Below are 16,762 nucleotides of genomic sequence, written 5' to 3'. Positions count from 1 at the left end.
TGTGTGTGTAGCAGCAGGTATATTGTGTGTGTACCAGCAGGTATATTGTGTGTGTACCAGCAGGTATATTGTGTGTGTACCAGCAGGTATATTGTGTGTGTACCAGCAGGTATATTGTGTGTGTACCAGCAGGTATATTGTGTGTGTACATTCCCAACATCCTAGGAGCAGCCCTGAGAGGTCAGGATTAAGCTGCAAAGAGTAGTGAGTGAAAGTGAAAGTGAAAGTGAAAGTGTCAGACGTACGTGAGAGGCTGGGTGAGGGCACAGCAGGGGTTTTGGGCAGGTGGGCGTGTCCTCCTAGTCCTCTGCGTCCTGCAGATGAAAGCCAGAGTCAGTATTTGGTGTCAAGGTCAAAGGTCAAGGTGCGGTCTACCTCTGCCGGTCCTAAAGGTCATCATGGCGGGTTGACCCACACCTCCACAGTTCTTGGCCGCCATCTCCACCTCGTACAGACTGTCAGGCTGCAGCTTGGCCAGCGTCACCTTGTGTACACCACCTGAGATGCTGCACCACGTCCACTCCGATAGCGGCTCACCAACCTGACACGTTAACATACCACTTTTCATTTCATGTTAGCTAACTACCTTTAACATACCACTTTTCATTTCATGTTAGCTAACTACCTTTAACATACCACTTTTCATTTCATGATAGCTAACTACCTTTAACATACCACTTTTCATTTCATGTTAGCTAACTACCTTTAACATACCACTTTTCATTTCATGTTAGCTAACTACCTTTAACATACCACTTTTCATTTCATGTTAGCTAACTACCTTTAAAGGCCTACTGAAAGCCACTACTAGCGACCACGCAGTCTGATAGTTTATATATCAATGATGAAATCTTAACATTATAACACATGCCAATACGGCCGGGTTAACTTATAAAGTGACATTTTAAATTTGCCGCTAAACTTCCGGTTTGAAACGCCTCTGAGGATGACGTATGCACGTGACGTAGCCCGGCGAACACGGGTATGCCTTCCACATTGAAGCTAATATGAAAAAGCTCTGTTTTCATTTCATAATTCCACAGTATTCTGGACATCTGTGTTCGTGAATCTGTTGCAATCATGTTCATTGCATTATGGAGAAGGAAGCTGAGCAAGCAAAGAAGAAAGTTGTCGGTGCGAAATGGACGTATTTTTTGAACGTAGTCAGCAACAACAGTACACAGCCGGCGCTTCTTTGTTTACATTCCCGAAAGATGCAGTCAAGATGAAAGAACTCGGATAACAGAGACTCTAACCAGGAGGACTTTTGACTTGGATACACAGACGCCTGTAGAGAACTGGGACAACACAGACTCTTACCAGGATTACTTTGATTTGGATGACAAAGATGCAGACGTGCTACTGTGAGTATGCAGCTTTGGCTTCTAAACATTTGATCGCTTGACCGTATGTGCGCAACTTTATTTTTGCGTATGTACGTAACTTTTTAAAATATATAAGCTTTATGAACCTTGGGTTAGGTGAACGGTCTTTTGGGCTGAGTGATTGTGTGTGTTGATCAGGTGTTTGAATTGTATTGGCGTGTTCTATGGAGCTAGGAGCTAGCAGAGGAGCTAGGAGCTAGCATAACAAACACGCAGGTGTTTTTATGCAGGATTAATTTGTGTCATATTAAATATAAGCCTGGTTGTGTTGTGGCTAATAGAGTATATATATGTCTTGTGTTTATTTACTGTTGTAGTCATTCCCAGCTGAATATCAGGTCACCCCCGCCTCTCACAGCATCTTCCCTATCTGAATAGCTTCAACTCCCCACTAGTCCTGCACTCTCACTTTCCTCATCCACAAATCTTTCATCCTGGCTCAAATTAATGGGGAAATTGTCGCTTTCTCGGTCCGAATCTCTCTCACTTCATGCGGCCATCATTGTAAACAATAGGGAACTTTGCGTATATGTTCAACTGACTACGTCACGCTACTTCCGGTAGGTGCAAGACTTTTTTTATCAGATACCAAAAGTTGCAATCTTTATCGTCGTTGTTCTATACTAAATCCTTTCAGCAAAAATATGGCAATATCGCGAAATGATCAAGTATGACACATAGAATAGATCTGCTATCCCCGTTTAAATAAAAAAATTCATTTCAGTAGGCCTTTAAGATAGCACTTTTCATTTCATATGTTAGCTAACTACCTTTAACATACCACTTTTCATTTCACATGTTAGCTAACTACATTTAAGATAGCACTTCTCATTTCATATGTTAGCTAACTACCTTTAAGATAGCACTTTTCATTTCATATGTTAGCTAACTACCTTTAACATACCACTTTTCATTTCACATGTTAGCTAACTACATTTAAGATAGCACTTCTCATTTCATATGTTAGCTAACTACCTTTAAGATAGCACTTCTCATTTCATGTTAGCTAACTACCTTTAAGATAGCACTTTTCATTTCATGTTAGCTAACTACCTTTAAGATAGCACTTTTCATTTCATGTTAGCTAACTACCTTTAAGATAGCACTTTTCATTTCATATGTTAGCTAACTACCTTTAAGATAGCACTTTTCATTTCATGTTAGCTAACTACATTTAAGATAGCACTTTTCATTTCATGTTAGCTAACTACATTTAAGATAGCACTTTTCATTTCATGTTAGCTAACTACCTTTAAGATAGCACTTCTCATTTAATATGTTAGCTAACTACCTTTAAGATAGCACTTCTCATTTCATATGTTAGCTAACTACCTTTAAGATAGCACTTTTCATTTCATATGTTAGCTAACTACCTTTAAGATAGCACTTTTCATTTCATGTTAGCTAACTACCTTTAAGATAGCACTTTTCATTTCATGTTAGCTAACTACATTTAAGATAGCACTTTTCATTTCATGTTAGCTAACTACCTTTAAGATAGCACTTCTCATTTCATATGTTAGCTAACTACCTTTAAGATAGCACTTCTCATTTCATATGTTAGCTAACTACCTTTAAGATAGCACTTTTCATTTCATATGTTAGCTAACTACCTTTAAGATAGTACTTTTCATTTCATGTTAGCTAACTACCTTTAAGATAGCACTTTTCATTTCATGTTAGCTAGCTACCTTTAAGATAGCACTTTTAATTTCATATGTTAGCTAACTACCTTTAAGATAGCACTTTTCATTTCATGTTAGCTAACTACCTTTAAGATAGCACTTTTCATTTCATGTTAGCTAACTACCTTTAAGATAGCACTTCTCATTTCATATGTTAGCTAACTACCTTTAAGATAGCACTTTTCATTTCATATGTTAGCTAACTACCTTTAAGATAGCACTTTTCATTTAATATGTTAGCTAACTACCTTTAAGATAGCACTTTTCATTTCATATGTTAGCTAACTACCTTTAAGATAGCACTTTTCATTTCATATGTTAGCAAACTACCTTTACTCATTTCATATTTATACATGTTAGCATGGTTAGCTGACTACCTTTAAGATAGCACTTTTCATTTCATATTTATACATGTTAACATGGTTAGCTGACTCAAGTCTGCTCTAACTACCTTTAAGCTAGCTAGTTAGCACTTTTCATTACATATTTTTCTCAAGATGGCAGCGTCCTGCTCGGCTGCGGCTGCAGAGGCTCGTGGTAGTAATGGAACTTTTTTGGCAAATATATCGGTATATTGTGTACATTTTAAAGTTAACTTCCAGCGTGGACACTCCGTGGTAACGTACGACCGCCAGACAATTTTAGATGTAAATAAATCAAAGCGTTTTAGATCAAAAGATGTTGGACCTCCTCGCTAGCATGGGAATACTACGCCGGCTACATCCAGCGGCCTTTGAAGCAGCAGAGTCTAGTACCAGTACTAGTGAGTCTAGTACCAGTACTAGTACCAGCGGGGACCGCCGATGGAGGAGACGTAAGCGGTGTGATCGGAAGCAGAAACGGGGATGCTGAGCGGGGCTAACAACAAAGCTAAAGGCTAATCCTCACAGAACGCCGCTTCCTTCCATCCTGCTTTCAAACGTCCGCTCCCTGGAGAACAAACTGGACTACCTGAAGCTGGAATTATATGCAAGATGCGAGATGAGAGACTGCTGCGCCATATTTGTCACAGAAACGTGGCTGAAACCATCCGTTCCGGACGAGGCAGTTAGCATCGAGGGGCTAACTATGTTTCGGTCGGACAGGAGCAGAACTCTCTCTGGTAAATCCCGAGGCGGTGGTGTTTGTATATACATCAACAACAACTGGTGCAACAATGGGAAGATAGTCTCATGTCACTGCTCTCCTGGTGTAGAAATATTAACTATAAAATGCAGGCCATTTTATTTACCCCGGGAATTCAGTGCTATGATCTTCACAGCAGTGTACATTCCTCCCAGTGCTAACACCAAAGAAGCCTTGAATGCTTTGTACTGCTCCATCAATGAACTACAAACTACACATCCAGAGGGAGTTTTCATCGTGGTAGGGACTTTAGTCAAGCTAACATGAAAACTGTGTTCCCTCATTTCCATCAATATGTCAATTTTGCAACCAGGAGTGGAAGCAAGCTGGACTTGGTGTATAGTAATATTAAACATGCATATAAAGCTGCACCTCGGCTCCTCACGCCATCTATCTGTGATGCTAATTCCTGCATACCAGCCCCTGCTGACCAGGAAGCAAGCTACAGTGAAGCAGGTGAGGACCTGGCCAGAGGGAGCCATGTCAGCATTACCAGACTGCTTGGAAACCACAGACTGGGACATGTTCAAGGCAGCCGCCACCGACAATCACCACACATGTGGAGGAGTATGCAGAGTCTGTGTCCGCATACATTCAGAAGTGCATGGAGGATGTCAGGGTGATCAAGAACATACCCACACGGGCCAAGGAGAACCCCTGGATGAACAGTGAGGTACGTGCAATGCTGATGGCTCGGAACAAGGCTTTCAAGTCTGGTGACATGGTAGCATTAAAATCAGCCAGAGCTAACCTGAAGCGTGCCATTAAGGTTGCAAAGCGTGCTCACAGTCAGAAAGTGACGGACTTCTTGGAGAACCCCACAAAAACTAGACGAATGTGGCAGGCCATACAGGTCATCACGGACTATAAAGCTGCCCCCCATCCCTTTGACAACAGCATCAGGTTCTTTAATGACCTAAACAACTACTTTGCAAGGTTTGAGGCACTTAACACCACTCCGGCGAGAAAATCCATCCCTCGCCCTGATGAGCAGCCGCTCAACCTGGACACAGCGGATGTCCGGAAAACCCTGAGGAGAGTGAACCCCCGGAAAGCAGCAGGACCTGATGACATTCCGGGCAGGGTGCTTAAGGGATGTGCAGACCAGCTGGCTGGGGTTCTCACAGACATCTTCAACATCTGGCTGACCCAGGCTGTGGTACCATCGTGGCTGTGGTACCATCGTGGCATCTGGCTGACCCAGGCTGTGGTACCATCGTGGCTGTGGTACCATCGTGGCATCTGGCTGACCCAGGCTGTGGTACCATCGTGGCTGTGGTACCATCGTGGCATCTGGCTGACCCAGGCTGTGGTACCATCGTGGCTGTGGTACCATCGTGGCATCTGGCTGACCCAGGCTGTGGTACCATCATGTTTTAAGACGGCCACAATCATTCCAGTGCCTAAAAAACCCACAATCTCCTCCCTCAATGATTACCGCCCTGTGGCGCTCACCCCCATCATAATGAAGTGTTTCGAGAGGCTGGTAAAGGAATATATTGTCTCCAGACTTCCCCCCACATTCGATCCACACCAGTTTGCTTATGGCCCTAACCGCTCCGCAGAGGACGCCATCTCCTCTGCACTCCACTTGAGCTTAGAACATCTGGAAGGAAAGGACACACACGTGCGGATGTTGTTTCTGGACTTCAGCTCAGCATTCAACACCATCATCCCGCAGCACTTGGTGAGCAAACCTTGGATTCAGTACCCCCCTTTGCAACTGGCTGCTTGACTTCCTCACAGACAGACCCCAATCTGTGAGAGTGGGCAACAACACCTCCAGTGCCGTCTCCCTGAGCACCGGCTCCCCCCAGGGCTGCGTCCTGAGTCCACGTTGATGACCCATGACTGCTGCGCCAGGTCCACTACTAACCACATTGTGAAGTACACAACAGTAGTGGGCCTCATCCGTGACAACGACAACATGGACTACAGGGAGGAGGTGAAACATCTGGTTGACTGGTGCAGAACCAACAACCTGGTCCTGAACGCCGACAAGACCAAGAAGATCATAGTTGACTTCAGGAAGCACCAGTCCAGCCATGCTCCACTCTTCATCAACGGCACAGCGGTAGAGATGGTAAGCAGCACCAAGTTCCTGGGGGTGCAGATAACTGACAATATGACCTGGTCCCTACACACCCGAGCTCTTGTAAAAAGAGCTCAGCAGCGCATGCACTTTTTGCGTGGGATGAAAAGAGCACAGCTCCCTCCCCCCATTCTCACCACGTTCTACAGAGGCACTATAGAGACCACCTGCATCTGTCTGGACTGGACCTGCAGGGCCTCAGACTGGAAGTCTCTCCAGAGAGTGGTGAGGACGGCGGAAAAGATCATCAGGACTCCTCTTCCTTCTATCCAGGAGATGGCAAAAAGCCGCTGCCTGACCAGGGCTCAGAAAATCTGCAAAGACTCCTCCCACCCCCACCAAGGACTGTTTTCACTGCTGGACTCTAGAAAGAGGTTCCGCAGCCTCCGAAGCAGAACCTCCAGGTTCTGTAACAGCTTCTTCCCACAGGCCGTAAGACTCTTGAACGCATCATAATTACATGATCCCCTCAACTCCCCCCAAAAGTGGATGAAGTGGCTGGAATATAAAGACAATATAACATGCATCCATAAACATGGAATATAAAGACAATATAACATGCATCCATAAACATGGAATATAAAGACAATATAACATACATCCATAAACATGGAATATAAAGACAATATAACATACATCCATAAACATGGAATATAAAGACAATATAACATACATCCATAAACATGGAATATAAAGACAATATAACATACATCCATAAACATGGAATATAAAGACAATATAACATGCATCCATAAACATGGAATATAAAGACAATATAACATACATCCATAAACATGGAATATAAAGACAATATAACATGCATCCATAAACATGGAATATAAAGACAATATAACATACATCCATAAACATGGATGCATATGAAAAAGTGCAATATATTTATCTGTACAGTAACCTATGTATTTATTTATATGTGCACCTTATTGCTTTTTTATCCTGCACTACATGAGCTAATACAACAAAATGTGGTTCTTATCTGTACTGTAAAGTTGACATTTGAGTGACAATAAAAGTAATATTTGTACATGTTAGCTGACTCAAGTCTGTACTGTAAAGTTGACATTTGAGTGACAATAAAAGTAATATTTGTACATGTTAGCTGACTCAAGTCTGTACTGTAAAGTTGACATTTGAGTGACAATAAAAGTAATATTTGTACACGTTAGCTGACTCAAGTCTGTACTGTAAAGTTGACATTTGAATGACAATAAAAGTAATATTTGTACATGTTAGCTGACTCAAGTCTGTACTGTAAAGTTGACATTTGAACGACAATAAAAGTAATATTTGTACATGTTAGCTGACTCAAGTCTGTACTGTAAAGTTGACATTTGAACGACAATAAAAGTAATATTTGTACATGTTAGCTGACTCAAGTCTGTACTGTAAAGTTGACATTTGAGTGACAATAAAAGTAATATTTGTACATGTTAGCTGACTCAAGTCTGTACTGTAAAGTTGACATTTGAACGACAATAAAAGTAATATTTGTACATGTTAGCTGACTCAAGTCTGTACTGTAAAGTTGACATTTGAGTGACAATAAAAGTAATATTTGTACATGTTAGCTGACTCAAGTCTGTACTGTAAAGTTGACATTTGAGTGACAATAAAAGTAATATTTGTACATGTTAGCTGACTCAAGTCTGTACTGTAAAGTTGACATTTGAGTGACAATAAAAGTAATATTTGTACATGTTAGCTGACTCAAGTCTGTACTGTAAAGTTGACATTTGAACGACAATAAAAGTAATATTTGTACATGTTAGCTGACTCAAGTCTGTACTGTAAAGTTGACATTTGAACGACAATAAAAGTAATATTTGTACATGTTAGCTGACTCAAGTCTGTACTGTAAAGTTGACATTTGAACGACAATAAAAGTAATATTTGTACATGTTAGCTGACTCAAGTCTGTACTGTAAAGTTGACATTTGAACGACAATAAAAGTAATATTTGTACATGTTAGCTGACTCAAGTCTGCTCTAGCTAGCTTTATTGGACTTTTCTATTAGCATATTTTCTCTATTGCTATGAGCACTACTTGGCAGTTGCCAAGGTAACGCGTCAGGTACCTTTCTGTACTTGACCATGTACTCCAGCACGGGGGCCCCTCGCTCGTGTCGGGGCCTCCAGGTGAGCTCGTAGTGGTCGGCCTTCCCCGTGCGAGGCTGGCTGAGGATGACGGGCGCCTCGGCGGGCAGGACGGGAGCCGGCAGCGAGGAGCAGTCCGGAGGCAAGATGGCCCCCGTGGCCCCGGGCGTCTGCTCTCTCAGCACCTTGTCCGGACCGAGGGGCCGATACAGCTTCCCCCGGGATGCCCCGCCTGCGAGGCCAAAGGTCAATGACATCATTGGTCTCTCTCCCCCTCTCCTCCCCCTCCCACTCACCGCCGGACACGAGCAGGCGAGCGGCTGCCTGAGCGCTGCCCAGGCCGTTGTGCACCATGCACTGGTAGAGGCCCCGGTCCTGGGGCCCCACGCTGGACACCCGCAGCGTGCGGGAGGTGAGGCGGTGGCGAGGTGAGGGCGAGAGAGGCTGGGCGTTGTGCAGCCAGGTCACCGAGGGCGCCGGCTTGCCGCGAGCTTGGCAGGTGAAGCGCAGCGTGTCGCCAGGTGTCACTTCCTGCTGCTGAAGCTCCACCCACACCTGAGGCGGCTCTGCAAGATCATTGGACCAGAGATTAGCCACGCCTTCACCTTTCAGACAGGGAACTACACAACAGTTTACTTTCATTTTCATTCCTTTGTTTACATTAGTGCTGTACACCACTATCATGTAGCCAACAGTTTACTTTCATTTTCATTCCTTTGTTTACATTAGTGCTGTACACCACTAACATGCATCCAACAGTTTACTTTCATTTTCATTCCTTTGTTTACATTAGTGATGTACACCACTAGCATGTATCCAACAGTTTACTTTCATTTTCATTCTTTTGTTTACGTTAGTGCTGTACACCACTAGCATGTAGCCAACAGTTTACTTTCATTTTCATTATTTTGTTTACATTAGTGCTGTACACCACTAGCATGTATCCAACAGTTTACTTTCATTTTCATTCTTTTGTTTACGTTAGTGCTGTACACCACTAGCATGTAGCCAACAGTTCACATTAGTGCTGTACACCACTAGTATGTAGCCAAAAGTTTACTTTCATTTTCATTCTTTTGTTTACGTTAGTGCTGTACACCACTAGCATGTATCCAACAGTTTACTTTCATTTTCATTCCTTTGTTTACATTAGTGCTGTACACCACTAACATGTATCCAACAGTTTACTTTCATTTTCATTCCTTTGTTTACGTTAGTGCTGTACACCACTAGCATGTATCCAACAGTTTACTTTCATTTTCATTCCTTTGTTTACATTAGTGCTGTACACCACTAGAATGTATCCAACAGTTTACTTTCATTTTCATTCTTTTGTTTACGTTAGTGCTGTACACCACTAGCATGTATCCAACAGTTTACTTTCATTTTCATTCTTTTGTTTACGTTAGTGCTGTACACCACTAGCATGCAGCCAACAGTTTACTTTCATTTTCATTCTTTTGTTTACGTTAGTGCTGTACACCACTAGCATGTAGCCAACAGTTTACTTTCATTTTCATTATTTTGTTTACGTTAGTGCTGTACACCACTAGCATGTAGCCAACAGTTTACTTTCATTTTCATTATTTTGTTTACATTAGTGCTGTACACCACTAGCATGTATCCAACAGTTTACTTTCATTTTCATTCTTTTGTTTACGTTAGTGCTGTACACCACTAGCATGTAGCCAACAGTTTACTTTCATTTTCATTCCTTTGTTTACATTAGTGCTGTACACCACTAACATGCAGCCAACAGTTTACTTTCATTTTCATTCCTTTGTTTACATTAGTGCTGTACACCACTAACATGCATCCAACAGTTTACTTTCATTTTCATTCCTTTGTTTACATTAGTGATGTACACCACTAGCATGTATCCAACAGTTTACTTTCATTTTCATTCTTTTGTTTACATTAGTGCTGTACACCACTAGCATGTACCACTAGCATGTATCCAACAGTTTACTTTCATTTTCATTCCTTTGTTTACATTAGTGCTGTACACCACTAACATGTATCCAACAGTTTACTTTCATTTTCATTCCTTTGTTTACGTTAGTGCTGTACACCACTAGAATGTATCCAACAGTTTACTTTCATTTTCATTCTTTTGTTTACGTTAGTGCTGTACACCACTAGCATGTAGCCAACAGTTTACTTTCATTTTCATTATTTTGTTTACATTAGTGCTGTACACCACTAGCATGTATCCAACAGTTTACTTTCATTTTCATTCTTTTGTTTACGTTAGTGCTGTACACCACTAGCATGTAGCCAACAGTTCACATTAGTGCTGTACACCACTAGTATGTAGCCAAAAGTTTACTTTCATTTTCATTCTTTTGTTTACGTTAGTGCTGTACACCACTAGCATGTATCCAACAGTTTACTTTCATTTTCATTCCTTTGTTTACATTAGTGCTGTACACCACTAACATGTATCCAACAGTTTACTTTCATTTTCATTCCTTTGTTTACGTTAGTGCTGTACACCACTAGCATGTATCCAACAGTTTACTTTCATTTTCATTCCTTTGTTTACATTAGTGCTGTACACCACTAGAATGTATCCAACAGTTTACTTTCATTTTCATTCTTTTGTTTACGTTAGTGCTGTACACCACTAGCATGTATCCAACAGTTTACTTTCATTTTCATTCTTTTGTTTACGTTAGTGCTGTACACCACTAGCATGCAGCCAACAGTTTACTTTCATTTTCATTCTTTTGTTTACGTTAGTGCTGTACACCACTAGCATGTAGCCAACAGTTTACTTTCATTTTCATTATTTTGTTTACGTTAGTGCTGTACACCACTAGCATGTAGCCAACAGTTTACTTTCATTTTCATTATTTTGTTTACATTAGTGCTGTACACCACTAGCATGTATCCAACAGTTTACTTTCATTTTCATTCTTTTGTTTACGTTAGTGCTGTACACCACTAGCATGTAGCCAACAGTTTACATTAGTGCTGTACACCACTAGTATGTAGCCAAAAGTTTACTTTCATTTTCATTCTTTTGTTTACGTTAGTGCTGTACACCACTAGCATGTAGCCAACAGTTTACTTTCATTTTCATTCTTTTGTTTACGTTAGTGCTGTACACCACTAGCATGTAGCCAACAGTTTACTTTCATTTTCATTCTTTTGTTTACATTAGTGCTGTACACCACTAGCATGTATCCAACAGTTTACTTTCATTTTCATTCCTTTGTTTACGTTAGTGCTGTACACCACTAGCATGTATCCAACAGTTTACTTTCATTTTCATTCTTTGGTTTACATTAGTGCTGTACACCACTAGCATGTATCCAACAGTTTACTTTCATTTTCATTCTTTGGTTTACACTAGTGCTGTACACCACTAACATGTATCCAACAGTTTACTTTCATTTTCATTCTTTGGTTTACATTAGTGCTGTACACCACTAACATGTATCCAACAGTTTACTTTCATTTTCATTCCTTTGTTTACATTAGTGCTGTACACCACTAGAATGTATCCAACAGTTTACTTTCATTTTCATTCTTTTGTTTACGTTAGTGCTGTACACCACTAGCATGTAGCCAACAGTTGACTTTCATTTTCATTCTTTTGTTTACGTTAGTGCTGTACACCACTAGCATGTAGCCAACAGTTTACTTTCATTTTACATGAGTGTTGGATGACACTACATGATAAATGTCATATATTCCTCCTTACCAAACACCTGCACGTCGTAAAGCACGGTGGCTGGCGAGGCGGAGGAAGCGATGCCGTTGGTGGCGCGGCAGGCGTACGTCCCCGAGTCGCCCTCGGCTACAGCATCGATGAGCAGGTTGCTAAGCAGGAAGCGGGTGTTGTTATGGAAACGCAAGTCCAGGCCGTCCTTGGCCCAGCTCACGTGCGGCGGTGGGATGCCGCTGGCCACGCACTCCAGCACCAAGCGCTGGCCCTTGGTCACCATGATGGAGCGCGAGGCCGGTGGGTAGATGATGCGGGCCGCCTCCGAGGTGGAGCCTGCAGGAAGAAGACCGTCAACCACTTCCAGTCCAAAATGTCATGGCCGCCACAGACAAGCACTTCCAGTACAAAGACAAGTTGGCAGCTGGACTTACGGCGTATGCGCAGGCGGTCGGTGGAGGTGGAGGTCTTCACCTCCTGGGTGACGGGGTTGTAGGCGGCACATTTGTACGGCCCCTCGTCGTCCTGTGTGGCGTTGGCGATCTGCAGGTTCCCTGACGGCATGATCAGGTAGTTCCCTGTGACACAACACAACATGATCGGGTAGTTCCCTGTGACACAACACAACATGATCGGGTAGTTCCCTGTGACACAACACAACATGATCGGGTAGTTCCCTGTGACACAACACAACATGATCGGGTAGTTCCCTGTGACACAACACAACATGATCGGGTAGTTCCCTGTGACACAACACAACATGATCGGGTAGTTCCCTGTGACACAACACAACATGATCAGGTAGTTCCCTGTGACACAACACAACATGATCAGGTAGTTCCTGTGACACAACACAACATGATCAGGTAGTTCCTGTGACACAACACATCAGACCTCAGCAGGACACGCCCCTAACTAAGGTCACCTGACACAGACTGCACACGTCCTACAATTAGTGCAGAATTAAACATTAAAATAAAAACTAGTGCACAACATTGTACGTTGTATATTACATGTTATTATGAATGTTACTACATGACATATATACTTACATCATGTATATATTACATGTTATTATGAATGTTACTGCATGACATATATACTTACATCATGTATATATGACATGTTATCATGAATGTTACTACATGACATATATACTTACATCATGTATATATTACATGTTATTATGAATGTTACTACATGACATATATACTTACATCATGTATATATGACATGTTATTATGAATGTTACTACATGACATATATACTTACATCATGTATATATGACATGTTATTATGAATGTTACTACATGACATATATACTTACATCATGTATATATTACATGTTATTATGAATGTTACTACATGACATATATACTTACATCATGTATATATGACATGTTATTATGAATGTTACTACATGACATATATACTTACATCATGTATATATGACATGTTATTATGAATGTTACTACATGACATATATACTTACATCATGTATATATGACATGTTATTATGAATGTTACTACATGACATATATACTTACATCATGTATATATGACATGTTATTATGAATGTTACTACATGACATATATACTTACATCATGTATATATGACATGTTATTATGAATGTTACTACATGACATATATACTTACATCATGTATATATGACATGTTATTATGAATGTTACTACATGACATATATACTTACATCATGTATATATTACATGTTATTATGAATGTTACTACATGACATATATACTTACATCATGTATATATTACATGTTATTATGAATGTTACTACATGACATATATACTTACATCATGTATATATGACATGTTATTATGAATGTTACTACATGACATATATACTTACATCATGTATATATGACATGTTATTATGAATGTTACTACATGACATATATACTTACATCATGTATATATGACATGTTATTATGAATGTTACTACATGACATATATACTTACATCATGTATATATGACATGTTATTATGAATGTTACTACATGACATATATACTTACATCATGTATATATGACATGTTATTATGAATGTTACTACATGACATATATACTTACATCATGTATATATTACATGTTATTATGAATGTTACTACATGACATATATACTTACATCATGTATATATTACATGTTATTATGAATGTTACTACATGACATATATACTTACATCATGTATATATGACATGTTATTATGAATGTTACTACATGACATATATACTTACATCATGTATATATTACATGTTATTATGAATGTTACTACATGACATATATACTTACATCATGTATATATGACATGTTATTATGAATGTTACTAAATGACATATATACTTACATCATGTATATATGACATGTTATTATGAATGTTGCTACATGACATATATACTTACATCATGTATATATGACATGTTATTATGAATGTTACTACATGACATATATACTTACATCATGTATATATGACATGTTATTATGAATGTTACTACATGACATATATACTTACATCATGTATATATGACATGTTATTATGAATGTTACTACATGACATATATACTTACATCATGTATATATGACATGTTATTATGAATGTTACTACATGACATATATACTTACATCATGTATATATGACATGTTATTATGAATGTTACTACATGACATATATACTTACATCATGTATATATGACATGTTATTATGAATGTTACTACATGACATATATACTTACATCATGTATATATTACATGTTATTATGAATGTTGCTACATGACATATATACTTACATCATGTATATATTACATGTTATTATGAATGTTACTACATGACATATATACTTACAGTTTGTATATAAAACCTTGATGGAGGTATTTTAGAGCACTTTATGTGGGATAAATTGACTCACATTACTTGTATTGTTCGCTGACTTTTGCTAGTGTTATTTAGGGATTTAGAATGCATGAAAAAAGTGCCTTCCTGCTGCTACCTCGAACACAAATGTCCCAATCTTGGAACCACTTTGGAAAGCTTCGTGCTGCAGAATAAAAGGAAAGGAGACTAGCATCTGGCCTAAAGGTGCAGTGCCACCAGCGACCAGCAGGTGGTGTAAAGGTGCAGTGCCACCAGCGACCAGCAGGTGGTGTAAAGGTGCAGTGCCACCAGCGACCAGCAGGTGGTGTAAAGGTGCAGTGCCACCAGCGACCAGCAGGTGGTGTAAAGGTGCAGTGCCACCAGCCACCAGCAGGTGGTGTAAAGGTGCAGTGCCACCAGCGACCAGCAGGTGGTGTAAAGGTGCAGTGCCACCAGCAACCAGTAGGTGGTGTAAAGGTGCAGTGCCACCAGCGACCAGCAGGTGGTGTAAAGGTGCAGTGCCACCAGCGACCAGCAGGTGGTGTAAAGGTGCAGTGCCACCAGCGACCAGCAGGTGGTGTAAAGGTGCAGTGCCACCAGCAACCAGTAGGTGGCAGCCTGCAAAGGACAGCTCATTTCCTCCCAGATAACAACAGCTGGCAGCTTGTCTTGCAGGCGTAATAGTTGTCAAAATAAACATAACAGTTGGGAAAATAAACATAATAGTTTGCAAAATAAACATAATAATTGTCAAAATAAACATAAAAGTTGGGAAAATAAACAATAGTTGTCAAAATAAACATAAAAGTTTGCAAAATAAACATAATAGTTTGCAAAATAAACATAATAGTTGGGAAAATAAAGATAATAGTTGTCAAAATAAACATAAAAGTTTGCAAAATAAACATAATAGTTTGCAAAATAAACATAATAGTTGGGAAAATAAACATAATAGTTTGCAAAATAAACATAATAATTGTCAAAATAAACATAAAAGTTGGGAAAATAAACAATAGTTGTCAAAATAAACATAAAAGTTTGCAAAATAAACATAATAGTTTGCAAAATAAACATAATAGTTGGGAAAATAAAGATAATAGTTGTCAAAATAAACATAAAAGTTTGCAAAATAAACATAATAGTTTGCAAAATAAACATAATAGTTGGGAATATAAAGATAATAGTTGGGAAAATAAACATAATAGTTGTCAAAATAAAGATAATAGTTTGCAAAATAAAGATAATAGTTGGGAAAATAAAGATAATAGTTGTGAAAATAAAGATAATAGTTGTTAAAATAAACAGGACATTCCTGAGATAATAAAGCTGTACTGCTGTCCTGCCACAGCATTCCTGAAGATAGTCGGTACCTTTGGAGGTCTCCAGCCACTCCTGCTTGACGCTGTAGCGCACCTGAGCCTTGGGTTGGCTCTCAGGCAGGTGACACGTGATGAGGGCCGTGTTGCCTTCATCCACCTCGATGTCCTCGTCATCCTCTCGCTCCTCACGCTCAAAGTCACGCAGCTCTGCGGGAGTGAGGCGGACATTTGGAACCATCAACCGCAGTGCAAATGTATTACCAAAACATGATTACCCTTTGCAATCAAAACATGATTACCCTTTGCAATCAAAACATGATTACCCTTTGCAATCAAAACATGATTACCCTTTGCAATCAAAACATGATTACCCTTTGCAATGAAAAAGAGCTGAGTTGAATAAGTGAACATAGTGTTGGATTATTGGACTAACATGCCAGCTCACTAGCTGCTAGCTTAAATGCTAACACGTCTTCCCCATTAAGATACAAAAATAT

General features: G+C 39.9%; 1 protein-coding gene across 2 annotated transcripts in view; it reads right to left on the bottom strand.

Moving 5' to 3' along the window:
- The window catches only part of boc (BOC cell adhesion associated, oncogene regulated), a 59,658-nt gene that overhangs the window by 14,435 nt on the left and 28,461 nt on the right, over positions 1-16,762 (bottom strand). For both annotated transcript variants that reach the window (XM_062021867.1, XM_062021866.1), the window contains exons 4-10: positions 16,317-16,472; positions 12,505-12,648; positions 12,110-12,406; positions 8,697-8,966; positions 8,382-8,632; positions 376-541; positions 246-314 (exon numbers count right to left, since the gene is read on the bottom strand). In XM_062021867.1, the coding sequence (XP_061877851.1) occupies positions 246-314; positions 376-541; positions 8,382-8,632; positions 8,697-8,966; positions 12,110-12,406; positions 12,505-12,648; positions 16,317-16,472 (1,353 nt within the window). The remainder of the gene's footprint in view (positions 1-245; positions 315-375; positions 542-8,381; positions 8,633-8,696; positions 8,967-12,109; positions 12,407-12,504; positions 12,649-16,316; positions 16,473-16,762) is intronic.

Source organism: Entelurus aequoreus, linkage group LG15 (genome assembly GCF_033978785.1).
Source record: "Entelurus aequoreus isolate RoL-2023_Sb linkage group LG15, RoL_Eaeq_v1.1, whole genome shotgun sequence".
Classification (NCBI taxonomy): Eukaryota; Metazoa; Chordata; class Actinopteri; order Syngnathiformes; family Syngnathidae; genus Entelurus; species Entelurus aequoreus.
The sequence above is the reverse complement of the archived record's forward strand: the minus strand, read 5'-3'. Positions and strand labels throughout refer to the sequence as shown.